The sequence below is a fragment of the Babesia microti genome, chromosome I, assembly GCF_000691945.2.
Source record: "Babesia microti strain RI chromosome I, complete genome".
NCBI lineage: Eukaryota > Apicomplexa > Aconoidasida > Piroplasmida > Babesiidae > Babesia > Babesia microti.
In genome coordinates this window covers 322,673-340,944 of record NC_027205.1, presented here as the reverse complement: position 1 = coordinate 340,944, position 18,272 = coordinate 322,673, and the positions used below count along the sequence as shown (strand labels likewise).

The 18,272-nt window shown below is 34.3% G+C and overlaps 13 protein-coding genes across 13 annotated transcripts; 8 read left to right on the top strand and 5 right to left on the bottom strand.

Moving 5' to 3' along the window:
- On the bottom strand, positions 126-1,013 carry BMR1_01G00975 (RPF2, ribosome production factor 2; the record flags this gene model as incomplete). The annotated part of the gene is made up of 1 exon (XM_012791813.1): positions 126-1,013. The coding sequence occupies one exon, from the start codon at positions 1,011-1,013 to the stop codon at positions 126-128; it is 888 nt and encodes a 295-aa protein (XP_012647267.1).
- Positions 1,012-1,842, top strand: BMR1_01G00970 (EBP2, EBNA1BP2, rRNA-processing protein EBP2; the record flags this gene model as incomplete). Its single annotated transcript, XM_021481912.1, has 5 exons — positions 1,012-1,093; positions 1,114-1,173; positions 1,194-1,341; positions 1,362-1,410; positions 1,432-1,842. 5 exons carry the CDS (start codon positions 1,012-1,014, stop codon positions 1,840-1,842), a joined length of 750 nt encoding a protein of 249 aa, XP_021337338.1.
- A 1-nt stretch (position 1,843) lies between these two features.
- On the bottom strand, positions 1,844-2,611 carry BMR1_01G00967 (tRNA (carboxymethyluridine(34)-5-O)-methyltransferase; the record flags this gene model as incomplete). The annotated part of the gene is given in 5 exon segments (XM_012791811.1): positions 1,844-2,049; positions 2,070-2,131; positions 2,151-2,216; positions 2,238-2,513; positions 2,535-2,611. The coding sequence occupies 5 exon segments, from the start codon at positions 2,609-2,611 to the stop codon at positions 1,844-1,846; spliced, it is 687 nt and encodes a 228-aa protein (XP_012647265.1).
- Positions 2,592-3,689, bottom strand: BMR1_01G00961 (DHHC palmitoyltransferase; the record flags this gene model as incomplete). Its single annotated transcript, XM_021481898.1, has 12 exons — positions 2,592-2,662; positions 2,686-2,719; positions 2,740-2,857; positions 2,879-2,911; positions 2,933-3,123; positions 3,144-3,189; positions 3,210-3,267; positions 3,288-3,353; positions 3,374-3,445; positions 3,467-3,557; positions 3,580-3,624; positions 3,645-3,689. The coding sequence occupies 12 exons, from the start codon at positions 3,687-3,689 to the stop codon at positions 2,592-2,594; spliced, it is 870 nt and encodes a 289-aa protein (XP_021337337.1).
- Positions 3,690-4,182: 493 nt separating this feature from the next.
- On the top strand, positions 4,183-5,123 carry BMR1_01G00960 (hypothetical protein; the record flags this gene model as incomplete). The annotated part of the gene is made up of 3 exons (XM_021481894.1): positions 4,183-4,356; positions 4,378-4,487; positions 4,508-5,123. The coding sequence occupies 3 exons, from the start codon at positions 4,183-4,185 to the stop codon at positions 5,121-5,123; spliced, it is 900 nt and encodes a 299-aa protein (XP_021337336.1).
- A 205-nt stretch (positions 5,124-5,328) lies between these two features.
- On the top strand, positions 5,329-5,646 carry BMR1_01G00955 (hypothetical protein; the record flags this gene model as incomplete). The annotated part of the gene is made up of 1 exon (XM_012791808.1): positions 5,329-5,646. The coding sequence occupies one exon, from the start codon at positions 5,329-5,331 to the stop codon at positions 5,644-5,646; it is 318 nt and encodes a 105-aa protein (XP_012647262.1).
- A 361-nt stretch (positions 5,647-6,007) lies between these two features.
- BMR1_01G00950 (large subunit ribosomal protein L3e) lies at positions 6,008-7,924 on the top strand (the record flags this gene model as incomplete). Its single annotated transcript, XM_021481889.1, has 4 exons — positions 6,008-6,092; positions 6,399-6,877; positions 7,294-7,645; positions 7,668-7,924. 4 exons carry the CDS (start codon positions 6,008-6,010, stop codon positions 7,922-7,924), a joined length of 1,173 nt encoding a protein of 390 aa, XP_021337335.1.
- Positions 7,925-8,036: 112 nt separating this feature from the next.
- BMR1_01G00945 (hypothetical protein) lies at positions 8,037-10,358 on the top strand (the record flags this gene model as incomplete). The annotated part of the gene is made up of 1 exon (XM_012791806.1): positions 8,037-10,358. The coding sequence occupies one exon, from the start codon at positions 8,037-8,039 to the stop codon at positions 10,356-10,358; it is 2,322 nt and encodes a 773-aa protein (XP_012647260.1).
- Positions 10,359-10,686: 328 nt separating this feature from the next.
- BMR1_01G00940 (hypothetical protein) lies at positions 10,687-11,362 on the top strand (the record flags this gene model as incomplete). The annotated part of the gene is made up of 4 exons (XM_021481874.1): positions 10,687-10,719; positions 10,740-10,780; positions 10,801-10,857; positions 10,936-11,362. 4 exons carry the CDS (start codon positions 10,687-10,689, stop codon positions 11,360-11,362), a joined length of 558 nt encoding a protein of 185 aa, XP_021337334.1.
- BMR1_01G00935 (clathrin coat assembly protein AP180, putative) lies at positions 11,772-12,980 on the top strand (the record flags this gene model as incomplete). The annotated part of the gene is made up of 1 exon (XM_012791804.1): positions 11,772-12,980. One exon carries the CDS (start codon positions 11,772-11,774, stop codon positions 12,978-12,980), a length of 1,209 nt encoding a protein of 402 aa, XP_012647258.1.
- BMR1_01G00930 (hypothetical protein) lies at positions 13,932-15,764 on the bottom strand (the record flags this gene model as incomplete). The annotated part of the gene is made up of 3 exons (XM_021481864.1): positions 13,932-14,142; positions 14,164-14,860; positions 14,882-15,764. 3 exons carry the CDS (start codon positions 15,762-15,764, stop codon positions 13,932-13,934), a joined length of 1,791 nt encoding a protein of 596 aa, XP_021337333.1.
- Positions 16,067-16,990, top strand: BMR1_01G00925 (EMG1, NEP1, essential for mitotic growth 1; the record flags this gene model as incomplete). Its single annotated transcript, XM_012791802.1, has 6 exons — positions 16,067-16,101; positions 16,122-16,221; positions 16,413-16,623; positions 16,644-16,829; positions 16,852-16,913; positions 16,937-16,990. 6 exons carry the CDS (start codon positions 16,067-16,069, stop codon positions 16,988-16,990), a joined length of 648 nt encoding a protein of 215 aa, XP_012647256.1.
- Positions 16,987-17,334, bottom strand: BMR1_01G00920 (hypothetical protein; the record flags this gene model as incomplete). The annotated part of the gene is made up of 1 exon (XM_012791801.1): positions 16,987-17,334. The coding sequence occupies one exon, from the start codon at positions 17,332-17,334 to the stop codon at positions 16,987-16,989; it is 348 nt and encodes a 115-aa protein (XP_012647255.1).
- Positions 17,335-18,272: the final 938 nt, after the last annotated feature.

Here is an 18,272-nt window from a genome sequence, read left to right as displayed (position 1 = left end):
ATTTACTTAGTTTTACACCACTCATATTGATGATCAATTGTGCACTCAACTAATTGTTACGAGCCTAATAGCTAAGCTATATACTAAATTAAATACTGTGGTCGTTTAAGGCAGAAAAAACCTGCCTAATCATTCTCTTTACCCCGCTGCTTTCTCAATTTTGCATGCGGGGTATAAATTTGATCGAAATTTTGAGGCGGCACATACACTTTGCCTACAGTATTAGCCATAATAGTAGTTTTAGCATTCTTACCCCTCTTAATTATCTTCTTATCCACACCTATTCCTGGAGTAATATGAATCTTTTTATTAGTCTCCATAGCTTTCTTCATTAACTCTGGGTCCGGGATACATGAATCTGTTAGTTGTAAATCTATCGAGGGGCCCATCTCATATAATTGTACTTTAGGAGAATCGGCGCCGGTGCCACATGTTAAGCCAATTTTATACCTTCTAATGTAAATTAGATCTGGTTCTTTAGATGAGATGATTATTGCTTGTTCTACCCCTTCTAGATATATTTTACCGTCATTATAAGAGTGAAAGAAATCAGTTAAAATTTCTTTGGCTTGCTTCATTGAACCATTAGAAAAAAATGATCCTTGGGCTATAACTAAAGATACCGCATAATCAGAAGTTTCAGAGATATTGCGATGAGTGTATGCCCTCCTAAATGCATCGATTGGAACATAGTCCAACACTTTGAATTTTACAGATTCTAATGATAGTTTATTAAATACCCTACCAATTTCTAAACCCAAAGGTTTCTTCTTACTCGATGATGCTATGCAATAAAGTCCACATTTGTAATTTCGAGCAAGGTGAATCGCTTCATCTTTAACAGTTTGATGTTTACCATTCATATGTTGAGTCATGTGAGTTTGGAAAACTGAGTTATGCCTTTTTAATATTCTAAAATCTCTTAAAAGTTGTCTCCCTGAGTTACTACATTTAGGTGCTTTGAATAGCAGTATATTTTTTGGCCCTTCGACCTCGCCATTTTTAACGGACATGACCCCAGTATATATAATGGAGGATTTGATAATACTTAAAAAATTGGGATATGAACTGAACGAAAATGAACGAATTGTTCGTGAGTTTTAATTCATTTAGTACCTGAAGATATTAATGAATCCCGTGAAAACCAAAAAAAAAGTGAACCTAAATTTGAAGGTACCCTTTTTATCACCTAGAAATTGAAATAAAATTAAAAGAAATTGAGTATAGACCCATGAAAAAACTTTCTAGGCTACCATGGATAGAAACTCTTTGTATAAACGATCCGGGGACTGACGATTTGGAAATAGATATAAATCAGGATAAAAAAAGGGAAGAGTACTTGTAAGCTATCATACATTTAGCTATAAAATCGCAGCAAGATGTACTGCTTTAGGTTTAACTAAACTTAAGGTATTTGGTTCTTAATATTAGACCATGGGAATTGACTTTTCGCGCCCCCACGATTATTTTACTGAAATGTTGAAATCAGATAAATTTATGAGAAAGATTAGATCTAGGATGGTATCTAAACTAAATTCTAATAGCCATAATCACAATAAAAAATCCGATCGCAAGAGTAAACGTGGGAAAAACGTCAGGGGCAAAGACAAAAGTTCTGACAATGATGGGGAAAAGTCTAAAAAATCCTCAAACCTTTTAATGGGTAGAAAACGAAAATATAACAGTGATAATAGTAATGATAAGGGCGATAGATCCAAAAAATTTAAAGTCAAAGACGTCAAATTTAAAGATGGAAGGGATCGTAAAGGTACGAAATCACCACATAAGGATAAGGATAGACAGAAGAGACAATCTACTTTTAAGAATAAAAGGGATAAGTAGACTAACAATTATTTTTGCGTAACCCCCTCTTTATCAAATGTACAGCCCAATTATTGTATATTTGGGTTATGGATATGATTTGAAATGAGTCTATGGACTGAACTAATTCTTCAATTTCCTCTCTAGTGAAAAGGTGATAATATCGCATGTGAGTTTCGGGACATTCACTTGAAGAATATCTTCCTTGTAATTTCCAAGGAACCAGTACTGAATGAAATTAAACAGACCATCAGAACTTTTATTGTCAAATTGTCTGGCTCCAACTAAATTCTGATTTTGGTTCCTCGACCTACATTAATTGTCTGTACCATAAATATATCAATAATTCACCATTATTCTTTGTAACCCTTGCCATTTCAGCCAATGCTTGAGATCTACATGATATTCAACCATACCTGCGCTCAAAAGTACTAAGATGATGTATTACAGCAATACTTAAACATACATCAAAAGATTCATCTTTAAAAGGCATTTTGAGACAATCAGACCAGCACAGGTCAGAACTTGGAGAATTTCTACTAGAAATCTCCAATAACTCCTTGCAAATATCAACTCCAATAACGAAACACTTATCATGTTTCAAATACTTCCCATTTCCACAACCAACATCCAAAACAAGTTTACCATCTAAACTATTTAAATATTCGTCAACACTAGGCCACCGCTTATACCTAAAGTTAGAATTAAATTACCTAGTATGATTGAAGTGTTCGTAAATTGATGAGTAAACTGAGTGTACATGGATCTTTTCATATTCCTCTCCCATCATTTTCAATTATGTCTTCACATTGGAATTCTAAGCCGTTTCCACAAGGCTTTCCTAGGAATAAGCGTATATATTACCTATTGGCAATACCCAAGCAAAAATATTAGAACCCTTGATGAATAATTGCATACCAACACACTTTTAAGATTAAACCAAACTCCGAAATTGTAATTAACAGGTTTATATCCGTCTGACCGATTACTAGATTGCTCCAGCAGTTCGATTGTTGTTTTATTATTAATTAAAAGCCTGTGATTACCCAATACGAACCATAAATGAAAGATAAAAAATGGCACGTTGATGCTACATTAATATTTGGTTTACCTTAAATAAATGATCACCAAAACAATTTCAAGAGAAATGTAAAATAGTTCAACTACTGTCGAGTTTGGATCGTAAAATGATTCCGGCACTATTTTAAACAGTATAAAAAATATATAGCATCCGCACAAGTTTGTGTAGAACAGTGTTAATAGAAAATATTTGTGATTAAAGAATCCAATACAGTTGGCAACCTATTTGAAAAAAAACAAACCCATGGACAATAATGATCCATACGAAGTATATTTCTCCTTAATTGTCTAAATTAATAATTTCACACCTGCAAAAATGAGATCTATCAGGCTTGTAACAATTTTCATATTTACAAAATCTCAGTTCTGAATATAAAAAATCAAACCCCCATTCTTCTTTCTTTCGTGACATTTTTTCGCTATAACATCTTCTTCAAGATTCTTCCAATAATCTAATGAGTAAAAATTATACCTGGAATAAACCCGGGACAAGTTGTAGTTGTTGCAATGAGAGACCAGGCTAAAAGCCCAAATAGAAAATGTACTAAGTTAATAACTATCTTACATATTAACACTTCAAAGAATGCTTGTATCTGTAATGGTATGGAACGTAGAGAAGGTTCTATGTTTATTTGCAAACGTGGGACAGAAACAAACTGTGTAAAAATAATAAGATACCACAATGAATGTAGCATATAAAACTAGAATTATAGTCCACACAAACTAAATCAATATAAACTTACAACGACAGGTAGAAATAGAATCCAGGAAACAGGAATCTCTAGCATATATGTGTAATTGTGTGGATAAACTATTTCATCACTTATAAAGGTAATAACCAATAAGAACAATCATATATCAACACAATACAATAAAAATCTAGACATATACAAATATGTACCTAAAATCAAAGGTTCATAATCTAAAAAATAGCATATCTACAATTTCGTGTATAATGTAAGAATCATCGTAAATAATGATAAATATCTATACTATTTAATGTAAATATTTTTTATTACACGCTAATTTCATAAGTAAGTTTAACTAATCGATGAAATTTGAGATCAATACAAACATAACGCGGAAAACACACAAACCAGTACAGTTGATGAGCTTATAATAGATATTATGAAGAATTTATGGTTAATTTTCGGATTTTTATGCTAATTGCCTCAATTAGTTTAAAAATAGCGACTGATTAATACCTGTTAAGGGTTTGATGAATCACGGGCATCCCGCCAGATTTGATCTATTGTGCAACATTTAGATCTATCAATTGCAATGCCTTCGGATATAATTCGCAGAGATTGGTTATCTTTTGGAGTATTTATATCAATTGCATCTCTGCTATGGTATGTAACATCACAAAAGAAGGCGAAATGTGAAGTAAAGTATAAGTGGACAGATAAAGAGGAAGATAATACTCCCATTTGCACTGTCATAAAATATATCGATGTAAGTTGTTTTTAATTGTAGAAAATCAAACACATTGTTTTAAATGTCCCATCTTTGACTTCTGACAATGTCATATCGATTCTCAGTGAAATAGCAGTGGAACACTTTAACATATATTATGATTGTTTTTTGTAGGAAACATTTAATTCAGATTGATGACTAAACTCAAACATACTGCCAATGAAGAGGATATATTGAAACAGATGGAGAATTTGTTCAATGATAAATCATTCCAATCCCAATTTATTGCAGCAAAGATTAAGATTTTAGAAAAATATGAAACAGATTTAGACACTTTTGAATCGTGCTTGATTAATTATTTGGAGAATCCAGACATATTATTCTATACAGAAGGAATTGAAGCGATGCAGGAAGATGTATTGAATAACTTACCTCCATTGATGCCAGGAGCTAAATTGGATATCAATTTACAGGGGGAGAGGCCAATGATTTTGTGGAATAAATATTTAGAACTGAAAGAATTTTATGCAAAACAAAATGCTGGATTGCTTAAACCCGATGTGGATTTTGATTTTTACAAAATATTAAACGAAGCTCACATTATCGCTGAAAAAGCATTTTTAAAAAAATTTGAAGTGCCATCAATGCATCATCTAAAACATTCTATTTGTCTATGCCTTAGATTTAAACCAGAATCTATTCATGAACTGCAAGTTATGAACAAAGTTCATTTGGATAAGATGAGTAATATAGCCAGATATGTTATTGACTTTAATTATTCTAATGAAAAGTTTGAGCAATTTTAGCGAAATCAGTTTGAATCGCCACAGCATGAATCACAATTGAATAACCTTACAAGATTTCAGTCGTACAATTGGAAGACCGAATTAATGATTCTATCGCACTACCTGACATATACCGGGGCAATAATGTTTCTTATATTACTTCAAATTCTTACAATATAAGTTAGTTGGAATGATTACTTAGGTGACATAGTTAAGGGTGCCAAAAATGGGCTTGCAGTTTTTATGTGGAAATATTTCTCTAGTCACAACTGATAGAAAATCAATCAGTAAAAAATTAAAAGCTCACAAAACAACACATAGTAGAAGAATGATGTTTGTAAATTACTCAATTATACTCGATAACCTATACTTACCCCTTCTCATCGTACCTATTCATTGTTTGTACAATAGAGATTATATTTATTTGCATTTCTATTATATGATGAAACCATCCACACCTGAAGACAATGTAACATTAAATATAGTTGTAAATACATTCAAATCCGCAAATGCAGCAAACTTTACAAACAATTTAATTTTATAACACATATTTATGGACTTACATCATACCGCCTTATCTTATTCGTAATTATTAATCATATGCATCATATTTTAAGGTGAATATGATTAATTAGAATGGAATCACGTATAGATACTTGTATAAGATAATAGAAATTATTAAACAACAAATAAAATGTGTGCGGAGTATATACATTAATCTAATTTAACACAATATAAACACAAATTTTAGAAATGGACGAATTGTACTTGAAAACTGTTATTTACCCACTTAATTCGATTAAATAAATGATATTATAAAATGGATATTTATTATTTGTAAGCGGCAAGCTGCTGTTGGGGATGGGCCCTAAGGGAGGTGGGGCGGTATTCAAAGTGGTGTATAAATGTCGCATAGGAAGTTTGAACATCCTCGCAGAGGCTCATTGGGATTCCTTCCTAGGAAGAGATGCCGGCGTCAACGAGGAAAAAGTAAGTAACCAAGGCTTTCTCCCGAACATGTTTCATATACGTATGCAAATTCATGCTTACTCCACCATAACGCTATACATGAAAATCCTTTTTTAAATAATCGTTCATATTTACTCTAAATATTTGAACGAATCGAATCAGTCAATTATTAAATTTGATATTTAAAGTTCATTGACTATATATAAAGCGTACTATGGCATACCACTTCACATTACCATTTATGTTTTTATGCCTGATTCATAACTGCCTCTATTCTTTAAATATATAAAATTGAAGTATTATTATTATTATTCACACCTGACTTAGTCCGCTCGTTCCCAAAGGATGACCAATCAAAACCTACGCATTTGTGTGCATTCATGGGTTACAAGGCCGGAATGACTCACATAGTGCGGGAAGTAGACAAACCAGGATCCAAACTACACAAAAAAGAAGTGGTGGAGGCCGTTACAATTATTGAATGCCCACCTATGATTGTAGTTGGTCTAGTTGGATATATTGAATCTAGGGGATTACGTGTGCTATCAACTGTATGGGCCGGTCATCTTTCTGATGAGTGCAAGAGACGTTTCTACAAGAACTGGTATAAGTCCAAAAAGAAAGCATTTACAAAGTACTCTAAGAAGTTTATTACCACCAGAATGGAGTCTGAATTGGCCAGAATTAAGAATTATTGCACAGTCGTCCGTGCCATTTGCCACACCCAGCCGTCAAAGACTAGCATTGGCTTGAGAAAATCTCATATCATGGAGATACAAGTAAATGGTGGTACAGTGGCTGAAAAGGTATGACAATAAACGATTATCTACACTAAATGCCAAATTATATACAGCGTTTATTACCTAAATTGTGTAATTACGTGCCATTTGTTTTACTTAATCGTGGGCAATTATGCAATATGAATTATATTTTCGTGATTTATATGATGAAAAGGTGTAATATGAGTTAATTGATTTAACCAACATGTACCACCAGCTGAAAAATTGTTTCATAATTAAATACAAATGCGTGCCAACGACCAAAGACGCGACTATACCTGGAGTATGGATTGTCTGAAGTCGGATAAAAATGGTTGAGTCTTGCATTCCCACAATTTCATATTCCTAATCGTTACGACCGCCAGTGGCAGCCAGTTCGGCCCGTCGTTCGAAAAACCATGAAATTGCCAAATCATACAACATACAAAACAAAACTCACGCAGGTCGATTTTGTTGTTAGTTTATTTGAGCAACCCGTACCAATATCTACAGTTTTTGAGGAGAACGAGATGATTGACACCATAGCTGTGACAAAGGGGCATGGTGTAAAAGGCGTTGTCAGTCGTTATGGAGTAACTAGATTGCCGAGGAAGACCCATAGGGGATTGAGAAAGGTTGCTTGTATCGGCGCTTGGCATCCAGCCCGAGTGCAATTTCAAGTGGCACGAGCGGGGCAAAAAGGTTACTTCCACCGCACTGAGAGGAACAAGAAGATCTACCGTATAGGCTTAGGGAGAAATCCAAGAAATGCAAGTACGGATTCTGATGTTACTGAGAAACAAATTACTCCAATGGGTAAGGCTTGGAAGTTATCTAGGTGGATTCCCTCATTATGGTATGGTGAGGGAGGACTTTTTGCTGGTAAAAGGTTGTATTGCAGGGTGCCGTAAACGACCAATTACTTTGCGTAAAACTCTAGTGCCACAAGTATCTAGAGTTGCCCTGGAAAAGGTTTCACTGAAATTCATAGATACAAGTAGCAAATGGGGACATGGTAGATTCCAGACCAGTTTGGAGAAGCAGAAGTTCTACGGCCCGCTCAAGAGAACAGTTATTGACCCTGTTCAAGCGTGAACTTTCACCAAACTTCTTACTAATTTTCTCCAATTATTAGATCTTCTCTCACTCGTGCATTGGCTATCATCAGTAGACATTGTACCATTTGCAAACAGATTAACTTTAAAAAATGATCAACTTGATCATTTTTTTACCTACAGTACTCTCATACGTGAGTATTGTGTATGCTAGTGAGAGTGATTTAGGGGGGTTGCTGAGTGTACATCAGGTTACAAATGCAGAAAATTTATACGAATTAGGCATCAAGCAGTTAGACTCCTCAATTAAGCTTTTGGAGGATGCCAAATTTACTGGGAATAGAATTCTGAGAGACTACGAACAAACTGTACAATATGTCGCTGCTCATATCGGACCAAGTGGCTCGTTTATCAAGTTCTCCCCCGTAATTAAACGGTTAATATCACAAATCAACACGTTAACACATGGTCTAAATGATGCACTAAGTCACGTAGATCCCTTTCTAAGCAAGTTGATGAACGAAAAGTCGCAGCTGGTAGCTAATAAAAATGTTATTTCACAAGGAGCTGAGGAGAATATCTCAAAATTATCAACTCAGTCAGCACGAAATTTGCTTATTAGCATCAAAAAATCTTTGCAAACACTGGAACTTGGCGAATTAAATTCAAGAAAATTGAATACTATAGCCGAGAAAATCGGCACTGATGTTAGACATGCAATTAAAAGTACCAACTCGACGCTAAACATTTTGTTAGGCTATCGGGTGACATTCACATTAGTGATTGATTCGGAAAATATCCTTTCGGACTCTGAAAAGTTCAAAATTAACATATTTTCACACTCAAAATTATGCCACGGTACCACTAATGAAGTTGTAAACTTGCAACATAAGGCCAAAATGTTGTTCCAAAAGTCGCTGAGTGAAGGATTGCTACATGAGGACATAAATATGGGCAAAAATTATATAATCAGAATTGATTCCTATGCACATGAATCCAACAAACTAGCTTCTGAAATGAATGCCAAGAATTATGCTATGGCTTCATCAGTTCGGTTCATTAGGAAGGATATTGATAAGTTGAAACGCATTTTAGATGATTACAAAAACAGTCCTCACTCTGCTTACAAAAGAATGGATGTTATTCACGTTGAGATTGATAAAATTTATGAATCAATTGGCACGGCACTGAAATGGGCAAATGCGGCTGTGAAATCAAATTTCTCAATCTTGACTGCTACTAGAGAGACTTATCAAGCACTGGAGAATCTCCTTAAAATTTCCAAAAAATCGCATTCCATAAGATCAACTTACACTACACAATTAGATGCGGATTCAAATTCTGGTCCATTTTACGCGTCCACCACAGCTATTGGTGATAAACATGATCCAGATGATCTGTATGGCTTAAAACACAGCGGATATAATACTTCCAACAATGACTCTTCTAGCAGATATAGTTACTACGTCAAAAAATTTGGTGGACATGGCTCCAGGTCCAATCATTCAACTTCAGAATCAGGTGAAGATGATTGTTTAAATGATAAATGTTGCAAGAATTGCGAGAAAAGCAAGCCATGGTATAAGAGATTTGGGCTTGGGTCGGTGATTTCGGGTATTCAAAATATGTTTGGAGCGTCATACCAACAAGATCATTCGGATGATGATCATTATCCGAAGTTTCCACATTCGCCTTACATAATCCCAACTGCCCCGCCCATAGATTTGGTCCCAAATGATATACACACAAATACACGATCAAATATAATTAAAAATGGAGTTACTGAAAAAGTTATTCCAATGTCGTCACCAAATTCTGCCCAATCTGATCATGAAAAAAAAGAACCTACATCAGATGATAACAAAAACGATCCTGTTGATACTAATTCCACAAAAATAGAAGATGTAGCTGAAACAAAATCCAGTATAGAAACGGAAACGGTTTCTAATGACTTGGAGAATAAAGCAGCCGAGACTGAAGAATCTATTGACACTGAACCGTATGAATCAGAATCCGTAGGCACTAAATCATCTACGGGGATTGATAATGATACTACAGTTGATCAGAACAGTGGAAATGGACATAACGCTATCAAAACAACAAATAATCCACATATACAATCAGTGAACCCCGATTTTCAACCCGAAAATCCAAACAATCCACATGTAAACCACTATGGTTCGTTTGAAATTCAGGCAAACATATTTGGCAACCAGGGCAACTTGGAAAACATACAAAGGCTACAACAAGATCCAAAAATAAACGAATTGATTATAAAGGGGAAAGAATTTTTTGAACTATTCAATGCAGTAAAAATGAAGTTGATGAGAGGATCCTCATATCTCAACTCAAAGATGGTGTCCATCATGTTAGCAAAGATCTTTCAAGGATCTTTATCCAATTTGTGTTACAATTTCAACCAAAATCGCTACTATTACGACACCCAAGCATACAATAGTGCGTTATCTAATTGATGCTTCGCAATTTAACATACCAAAATCAATTAATTATGTATTGTTCGGATATAACTTGAATCAAAAATATGGTTTTAAATTATACAATAGCTATATATATGTAAAGACATTCAGAATTCATATAAGTTGCCTAGAGCCTACCAATTTATCAATGATTATACATATAAAATAGCATACATACCACATACCGATCAAAATTTCTATATATGAGAGTTTAAATATAAATTACAACGAACGTATCACCCAAAATTTACTAATTTAAAGTGGCCGTTAGCATAATTTTCAATACATAGTGGATTGATAATTGTAATGTGTAGCGAACACTACAATGCCACAACCTGGGTTTACCAAACAGGAACTGGTAGGCACAGTATCATTTAGGAAGCATTTGAATGGTCTAAACAGCACAAGAAAATTGATGGGTATCATAACACTTATTTAGTCCTAGAAATTCTAGACGGAAGGATTATTCACCCGTATCATCATCACCAACCGATAGGTAGCAGCAAATACTTGTATAACCAATTTAAATATCCATACATGATTATACAAATGCACAACGTCAAGACTGATTTAGCTCCGATTCTGATATACCTAAGGATCCTTTCAACCCTCTACTGCTATCTACTGCAAAAGGGTACAGGCATAGCAGGGACTCTGTACGACATTCACTCAAACCAAAATCTAGAAATCGATCAAAATCTAGGGATCGGTCAAGGTCACCCCAAAAGTGGGACCACGAGTTATTCTATACCAATATTGAATCCCAATCAGATGAAGAAAGACGACCAAAATACAAGGGCGACTTCGATACTAGGATTGGCGCTTGGAGATCCAGGGCAGGGGGCGCATACTTGCCTCCGGAAAAGCCGCTTTCTCAAGACGAAAGAGACCGAATGTACCCGACTTATTCCAGCAAAAAAATACCCTCCAGCCCTTGCAGAAAAAGACATCGCAGCTACTCTCCCTCTCCCACCAGACCAAGTCCTACATACGACCTCTAACCACAATAATAATTTTACAAGATCTAGTCAATAATAACCATTTAAATTTAAGTTTTCCGCCAAATAAATAGCGGTATCAATGTATAAATTTGTATGCGATTGACAATTTACACATATACGCATGTAAACTACACCACATCATTGATCAAAAATAATTATAGCATATATGTTAATTGTATAGGGTGAACATGAAAATATAGAAAATTAAAGTACGCTTTAAAATGGTTAAAGATAGAAAAGCGAGGTACTATGTGCTGTAAAAAAAGTGATGAGAAATAGTATGCGTACGTACAACCCCATAATTAATACTGGTTGAATCAACTGTTTTCCTTGAGTATAAAAGTTGAGGTGTATTTTAGTTTAGCAAAAATTTGACATAGATAACACACTATATTTATTAGCTGTAACTATGAGATTCAAATCAAATTCACAGTCTGTTACACTGATCAATCGAAACCAACTAGATAAATTGCTAAAAGAAGCGCTTTACGATAAATCAGTCGGTTGCATCGATTCAATTTTGAATGGAATCGCTCAGGCCTCCCATCACATGCCATTTTATGAAATAATTTCAAAGCGCACATGGAGCGCCATCAATTCCAAACCATCCAAGTGGTTATATATACAAAAAGGACTAACGCTGCTTGAATATTTGGTACTAAATGGAGCTGAATGGTGCATCTCTGATGTTTTACAACACTTAGAAGATATAAATAAGGTAGTAAAATTAAACAGGGAGTACTCGGCTAAGACGAGTTTTTTGACTGGAAAACCTCTGGCTCCCCCTCACACAGCATTTGTTATTACTGAAAAGTGTAAAAATTTAATCAATTTGGTTAGGATGGGGGACGACTTGGCAAAGAAGAGGGAACAAGTGGCGAAGAATAAAGATAGGTATATTGGCGTGGGCCAGAAAAATGGAATACTTGAAATTTCAACTTTACACAAACCAATTATAGCTGTTGATTACTCCAAATCGTTTTTTTCGCGACAAAAGAACTCCATTAATTTGGGAATGTCAGATTACGAGCATGCTATTGCCTCGCAACCTCAGTTTACATTACCTTACTCAACAACTCAAAATAATGTAGCTACACAACCTACGATTCATGCCAAAGAAGAATCACCTAGCGTTTCTAACGCTTCTGACTTATCCGAATCATACGATAGTGATGACTCTTCATCATCATCATTATCATCATCATCATCATCATCATTATCATCATCATCATCGAGTTCATCGTCTGACAAGAATTACAATCTCAAACACAACACAAGGCATTATGATGCAAATTTTAACAGCGACTATAACAATACAACCCGGACACCAACAAGTTACACTACGCCCACATCTTACATGCTTTCAGATAATAGCACCTTCTTCTCCCAACCCACAGCAAGTTATGTTCCCTACGTTGACATATATAAACTATCGGACCACGGCACAAATGTTAAGACCCCAAAGGAACACCAGGAAATGTACAATAGCAAAGTTAATTCCCATTATACACCACGATCACAATCCTCACGCAATCACCAGTCTACTTATGACCAGACTCACTCAACCGTGAACCTTGGGGACAAGCCCTACAAATTATCCAATCCTTTTGCCTATTAGGCTAAAAGTTTGCAAAATGGCAAAATTTAAAGCATTTTATAGACAGATCTTTTTACGAACAATTTATATTTCTTAATTTACTTAAATTCAAGCGTAATCACTCTAGTGTAATTCTCACAAAATCGCCTATTAATTTGGAATCACACATTATTATAGCAATCCAGTCAGTATCAACGTATTTACCATTCTTTTTGACCAATTAAGTAGTTTAACTAGTTTCTATCGACAACTGAATTTATCAATTGTTAAATTACTGCTACCAATTGCAATTATCGCCCTGGGCAATGCTTATTAAAATTAGTACTTATAATTACCAAATTCACCAACTAATTAATTCAACAAATCATTGTGTTTTTAATTATATAATTAATAATCTATTGATTATTAATTACTAAGGTGTATAACTAAGTTAATCGTTGTTATAATTAATAACCAGCTAAGTCACCTTATAACAAATGAAAATAGATAATTAAACATTAATGATGATATGTTTTCAATTAGAATCTGATGATCCAATTTATATAAAAATAGATTCTTCTAAAGTATAAATTGTTAAGTGAATGAGTATAATAGTGCTACTTAATTATTTAACTGCAAATTAGAATAATCAATAAAACACACAAGCTAAATAGAATTGCCAAATTCTAAAAAAACATTTATTAGATTTCAGTTGATCAATTAACTATAACCATCAAATCATTTAGCCAGTTAAATTATTGCAATTAAATAAAAAATTTATAAAATTCAAATTTATCGTCTAATATCATTTGTGCTCGTCACTATTACATAGACTGCACGATAGCTATCAGTCATTCATGTAAATTAAATTGCCTAATACTCCGAATTGGGATATATATATTTGATAAATATGAAAATTACGGATAGAATGATAAAATTACTGCGAAATTGACGAACTATTTATTAATCAATTCCATACCAATAGCATTTACCCTACAAAACTATCTCCCCCTCCTCTAATTCCTGAGATTGCGCCTTGTTCATCCTCTTCAGCCCAGTGAGTTTGACTGGAAACTGATGAACTCCATCTGTTGGAAATACAGAAGAGAATTTGGTAGCCTCGGATATTAACGATGGCCTTGTATTCTCTACCCGATCTATCAAATTCCCCGATCTACTACTATAACGCTGTCGTTTGATATAACTATATTAATTACGATAATACCTTGGCATTCCAATTGATCTAAAAGGTTGTACATTGGAATCGACCCTGAAGTATTCGTTTGACTTGGCAAAATATTCTTTAAGAGTAACTACTTCTTTGCATCCTTCCCAAAGTCTAGTAATTCTAGCAATGTCGGAACAGGACAAACAGGGACCAATTGTTTTACCGGGTTCAAGAGGTCTACGAAATGATCTCAACTTGATCCAATCTCCGGGAGAGATTGGATTTTTGGATTCCAATACATTCTTTGCAATTAACAATGAGAATGTGACTCTGACAGGCGCCTGATCCGGCCTATCAATGACATAAATGGAATCCTTTTCAGCATATTTGACAAAACACAGATAATCCTGTGGTGCAGTACTTATGTTATCCAACGTATTCATATATGAAGATATACACAATAGTTCATTCTCACTTAAAATTCTTTTAGCAAATCCTTTCAGCGTCTGCACCCTCTCCAAATCATAATCTGTTATTGTTGTATTGATACCATTGTAAAGTATGTTAAAATCCTCCTTGTCCAAATTCCATAAACGAATAGATGTAACCTTACCAATAATATACAAATTTACGTGGACAAAGTTGTTATTATCCGAGTTGTACTTGACTTTAACTCTTCTGGCCCTTATTATGTCTCCTGCTGATATATGAAAGTGACAATTACAATCTTTCTCTTCGCAGTTTATACCATTACCTAAATTAAACTATAATTCACCAGGATGCAACTTGAATTTTAGCTGAAGTGAGAAATCTACCTTAGCAAATTTTTCATTATTAAACACAGAAGGGTCAGTGACTTTATAGTTAATCGTGTGAAAATAATTGGATGTACTGTTAGGATTTACAGTTTGTATCATTTCCAATGCCACAACGTAAATATTAACCCTTTCTACATTTCTATTCAGCGATTCTAATGTATGATAAATTTCACTGTCAGAATTAGCATTTGTGGCAGTAGTTGCGGGCACTCTACCTTTTCCATTAATCAATTCATCCCTGGCAGCTTTCATCCCTAATTCCAAGGCCAAATCAATACAATCAGGATGGGCATTTATAAAGCTCCAGTTTTTATTAATTGCCGATTGTAGTGCTTCAATATAGAGTCTCTGTTGCGATTGCATTTTACAAACGGGAAAATTTATCGTCACATACTCATCACCGCTCACATTTAATTGTGGACCATTAGTGATGGTTGGATTTACAGTGACTTTTGAGAATATAGAGTATGGAAGTACGTTTGTAGAACTTGTTAATCTAGCGTCTTTTTTGTGCGACGAAGTTGGAGTAATTGATGTATTATCACCAGCCTTAGATTCAGTGCAATTTTTCTTATACCTTCTATTGACTTTGTTGCTTGACTTATTGTTGGTTTTCGTTGTTTGGCTGGAAATGATATCGGATTGCCCTACCCTGGGGATAGTACCTAGAGCAATAAATTCGCCATTTGACGCGGCATCATTGATTATTTCCACAATATCATCATTTTCTGCATCCTTAGCTTCCTCTTCCCCCGCTTCTTTGGGATAAAATTCACAATCTGAGTTGGATGCATAATCGTCAAATCCTCCATCCTCAATTACTTCGTAATCCTCCCCCATCTGTACTATATTCGTGGTAAATAGTTAATTCGCAATTTAATTAGAATTGATATATTACAAAAAAATGTGTAAACGCAAAAATATACACACATCTAATGGCAGCCTCATTTACAACCATTTAATATCTTTAGCAATCACTCAAATACACTGTAGAGAATTTTTAATTGTGTTTAGTGACAATAATTGATACATTTCACTGCACATTTGCAATTCAGATTATCTCGGATAGATGCATAAACGATAAATATTTGTTTGTAAATACAATGATCATATATAAACACCCCATCCGTATATAATTATCAATGAAACTGATAGCTACTATTATTTTAGACGGTGCGTAAGTAGTACTAGATTTAGAGAGATTGAAATTGAAAATTACAAACTCAAGACGGAAGGTTTGAGGCCAGACATTCTTCATCAATGTCTGATAACTCTCCTCGACACACCCCTATCGAAGGTATTTATGGTTTATCGAAAGATTGACTTTTTATTGCATTTTAATACGCATATTCACTAAAGATGTGCGATAATGTATAAAATTTTCTTATGAAAATCTTCCACTATATATTTGAATTCATTCATCACAATTATACAATTAATCACATTAGCCCAAATTTCTAATATTATATCGTCAAGTAATTAATTTAGCATGGAAAATTACGTGTATTTTTTAGGACAATTTCGAACCAGCTCTTTTATATAAGTCGAAAATGCAGGATTCCAAGAGCGTCTAACGAATTCAATCTATTCATAACAGAACTAGTCACCAAATTCAAAATACGCTCAAGAGAGACCAACGGAATATTGGCACAGGCAGTCAAAGGCAACTTAACAACACTATTTGGCAACAATATTATTGGTATACTAAAATTCACTTAGGGTTATCCTCCAAAGGCGCACCTATGAATTCTGATGATTGGAATGATTTCAAACTAGCATCACAAATTCATGATAAAACAATAACTAATCAACCATATACGGCTGATTATGATCCAGATGGCGGAAATCCAATAGATTTAATAACGGGTATCCCGCCTTTTGTCATTGGTGTCAGGGCGCATGAAGGTTAGTTATTTTGGCAATTTAGGATTAAAGGACGGAACTGCGACAAAATTGGTTAGCATAGCACCCTTTGGGCTCAGTGCCGCAGTAAGCTTGCGATATAGCATCAGCACTGCTGCGCTAAATTAGTTTCGGAGATTGAACATTTATGGCGAATATATTAATCTTTTTTGGAACCGAAAACAGAATTATATACACTTTTGAGCATTTTAAGTATGTTTTGTCCTAATTCCGATATAGGATTGCTACAAACTTCTGTAGTCTTCACCTTTTTCCGAAGTTGAGCGTTATCATCTTCTCTTCCTCTCTTTGGAGATGAATCGTCACGGGATGGACCTTGGGATTTCTTTGGATCAACCTTCTTTGAATCATTTAATTTCTTATCAAGATAACTATTATCCTTATCATCCTTAGATTTATCAAACCTATCAATTCCACGACCTGCATTAGGATATTTGCTATTCGGCACACCACCAAATTGGTTCTCTTTCCAATGAGGCCTTTGCATTGATCTAAGCAAAGTTGCACATATGAAGCCTTAGATTTGATTATACTTTCTTTCCACCCTTGATCCCACTCCTATATATAAGTATACTACACGCACTACAAGGCACAGTTCTTTTAACCCCCATATTATCGTGGTCAACCTAGCAGTATTTGTTGCTCATCACTCATCATTTACTCGCACCAATCCACTCTCAATTTCACAATTCCAGCTCATACATAACACATAGATATTTTTCTAAACGCTCAATCAATTTATTTGATACCTCCTTTAAGTTCATACCAAAATAGTCACAACTTTCTAACTTATGCATGAAATATTTGTATTACCACAAATTGTTTAATGTTTGTTTTTGTCAACATGCCAAAAATTACCTGATTTGACTACTCAATCACTACATAATTAGTTATATATGTCATTATCAATTTGCCTTGCACGCTCTGACAATGGATTCCATCATGTACACACATACTGGTATATAATTGTGATATTTTACCGCTAACAATGCTAACCATTATGTATGATGTATCTTATAACATTTTTATATTTATACTAATTATTAAAAACATTTATCAATACTTGGTTGTGTATAATACGACGTTATATTCGCAATGCATAACATTACACATCTATCTTTGGTAAGTGATGATTGCAAAAACTAATTAATTCAAAATTTGTTTTTTATTTGCTTAGTAGATACTTTCGATTTAACGTGTACTTGGAAAAATTCAACAAAGTCTTCCTACCGAGACAAAATGTAACAAAACGATTTGCATAGACGCAATATATCAATTATTACTATAAATTATTTATGGGTAGAAATCAACTTTAATATTTACAGTAAAAAAATTTGTTTGAACAAATAAAAACAATTTGATAGATGCAGATGGCTTTGTGTAGATGTTTAGGTAAATAAAGAATGTAAATGCTTAGCAGATTGG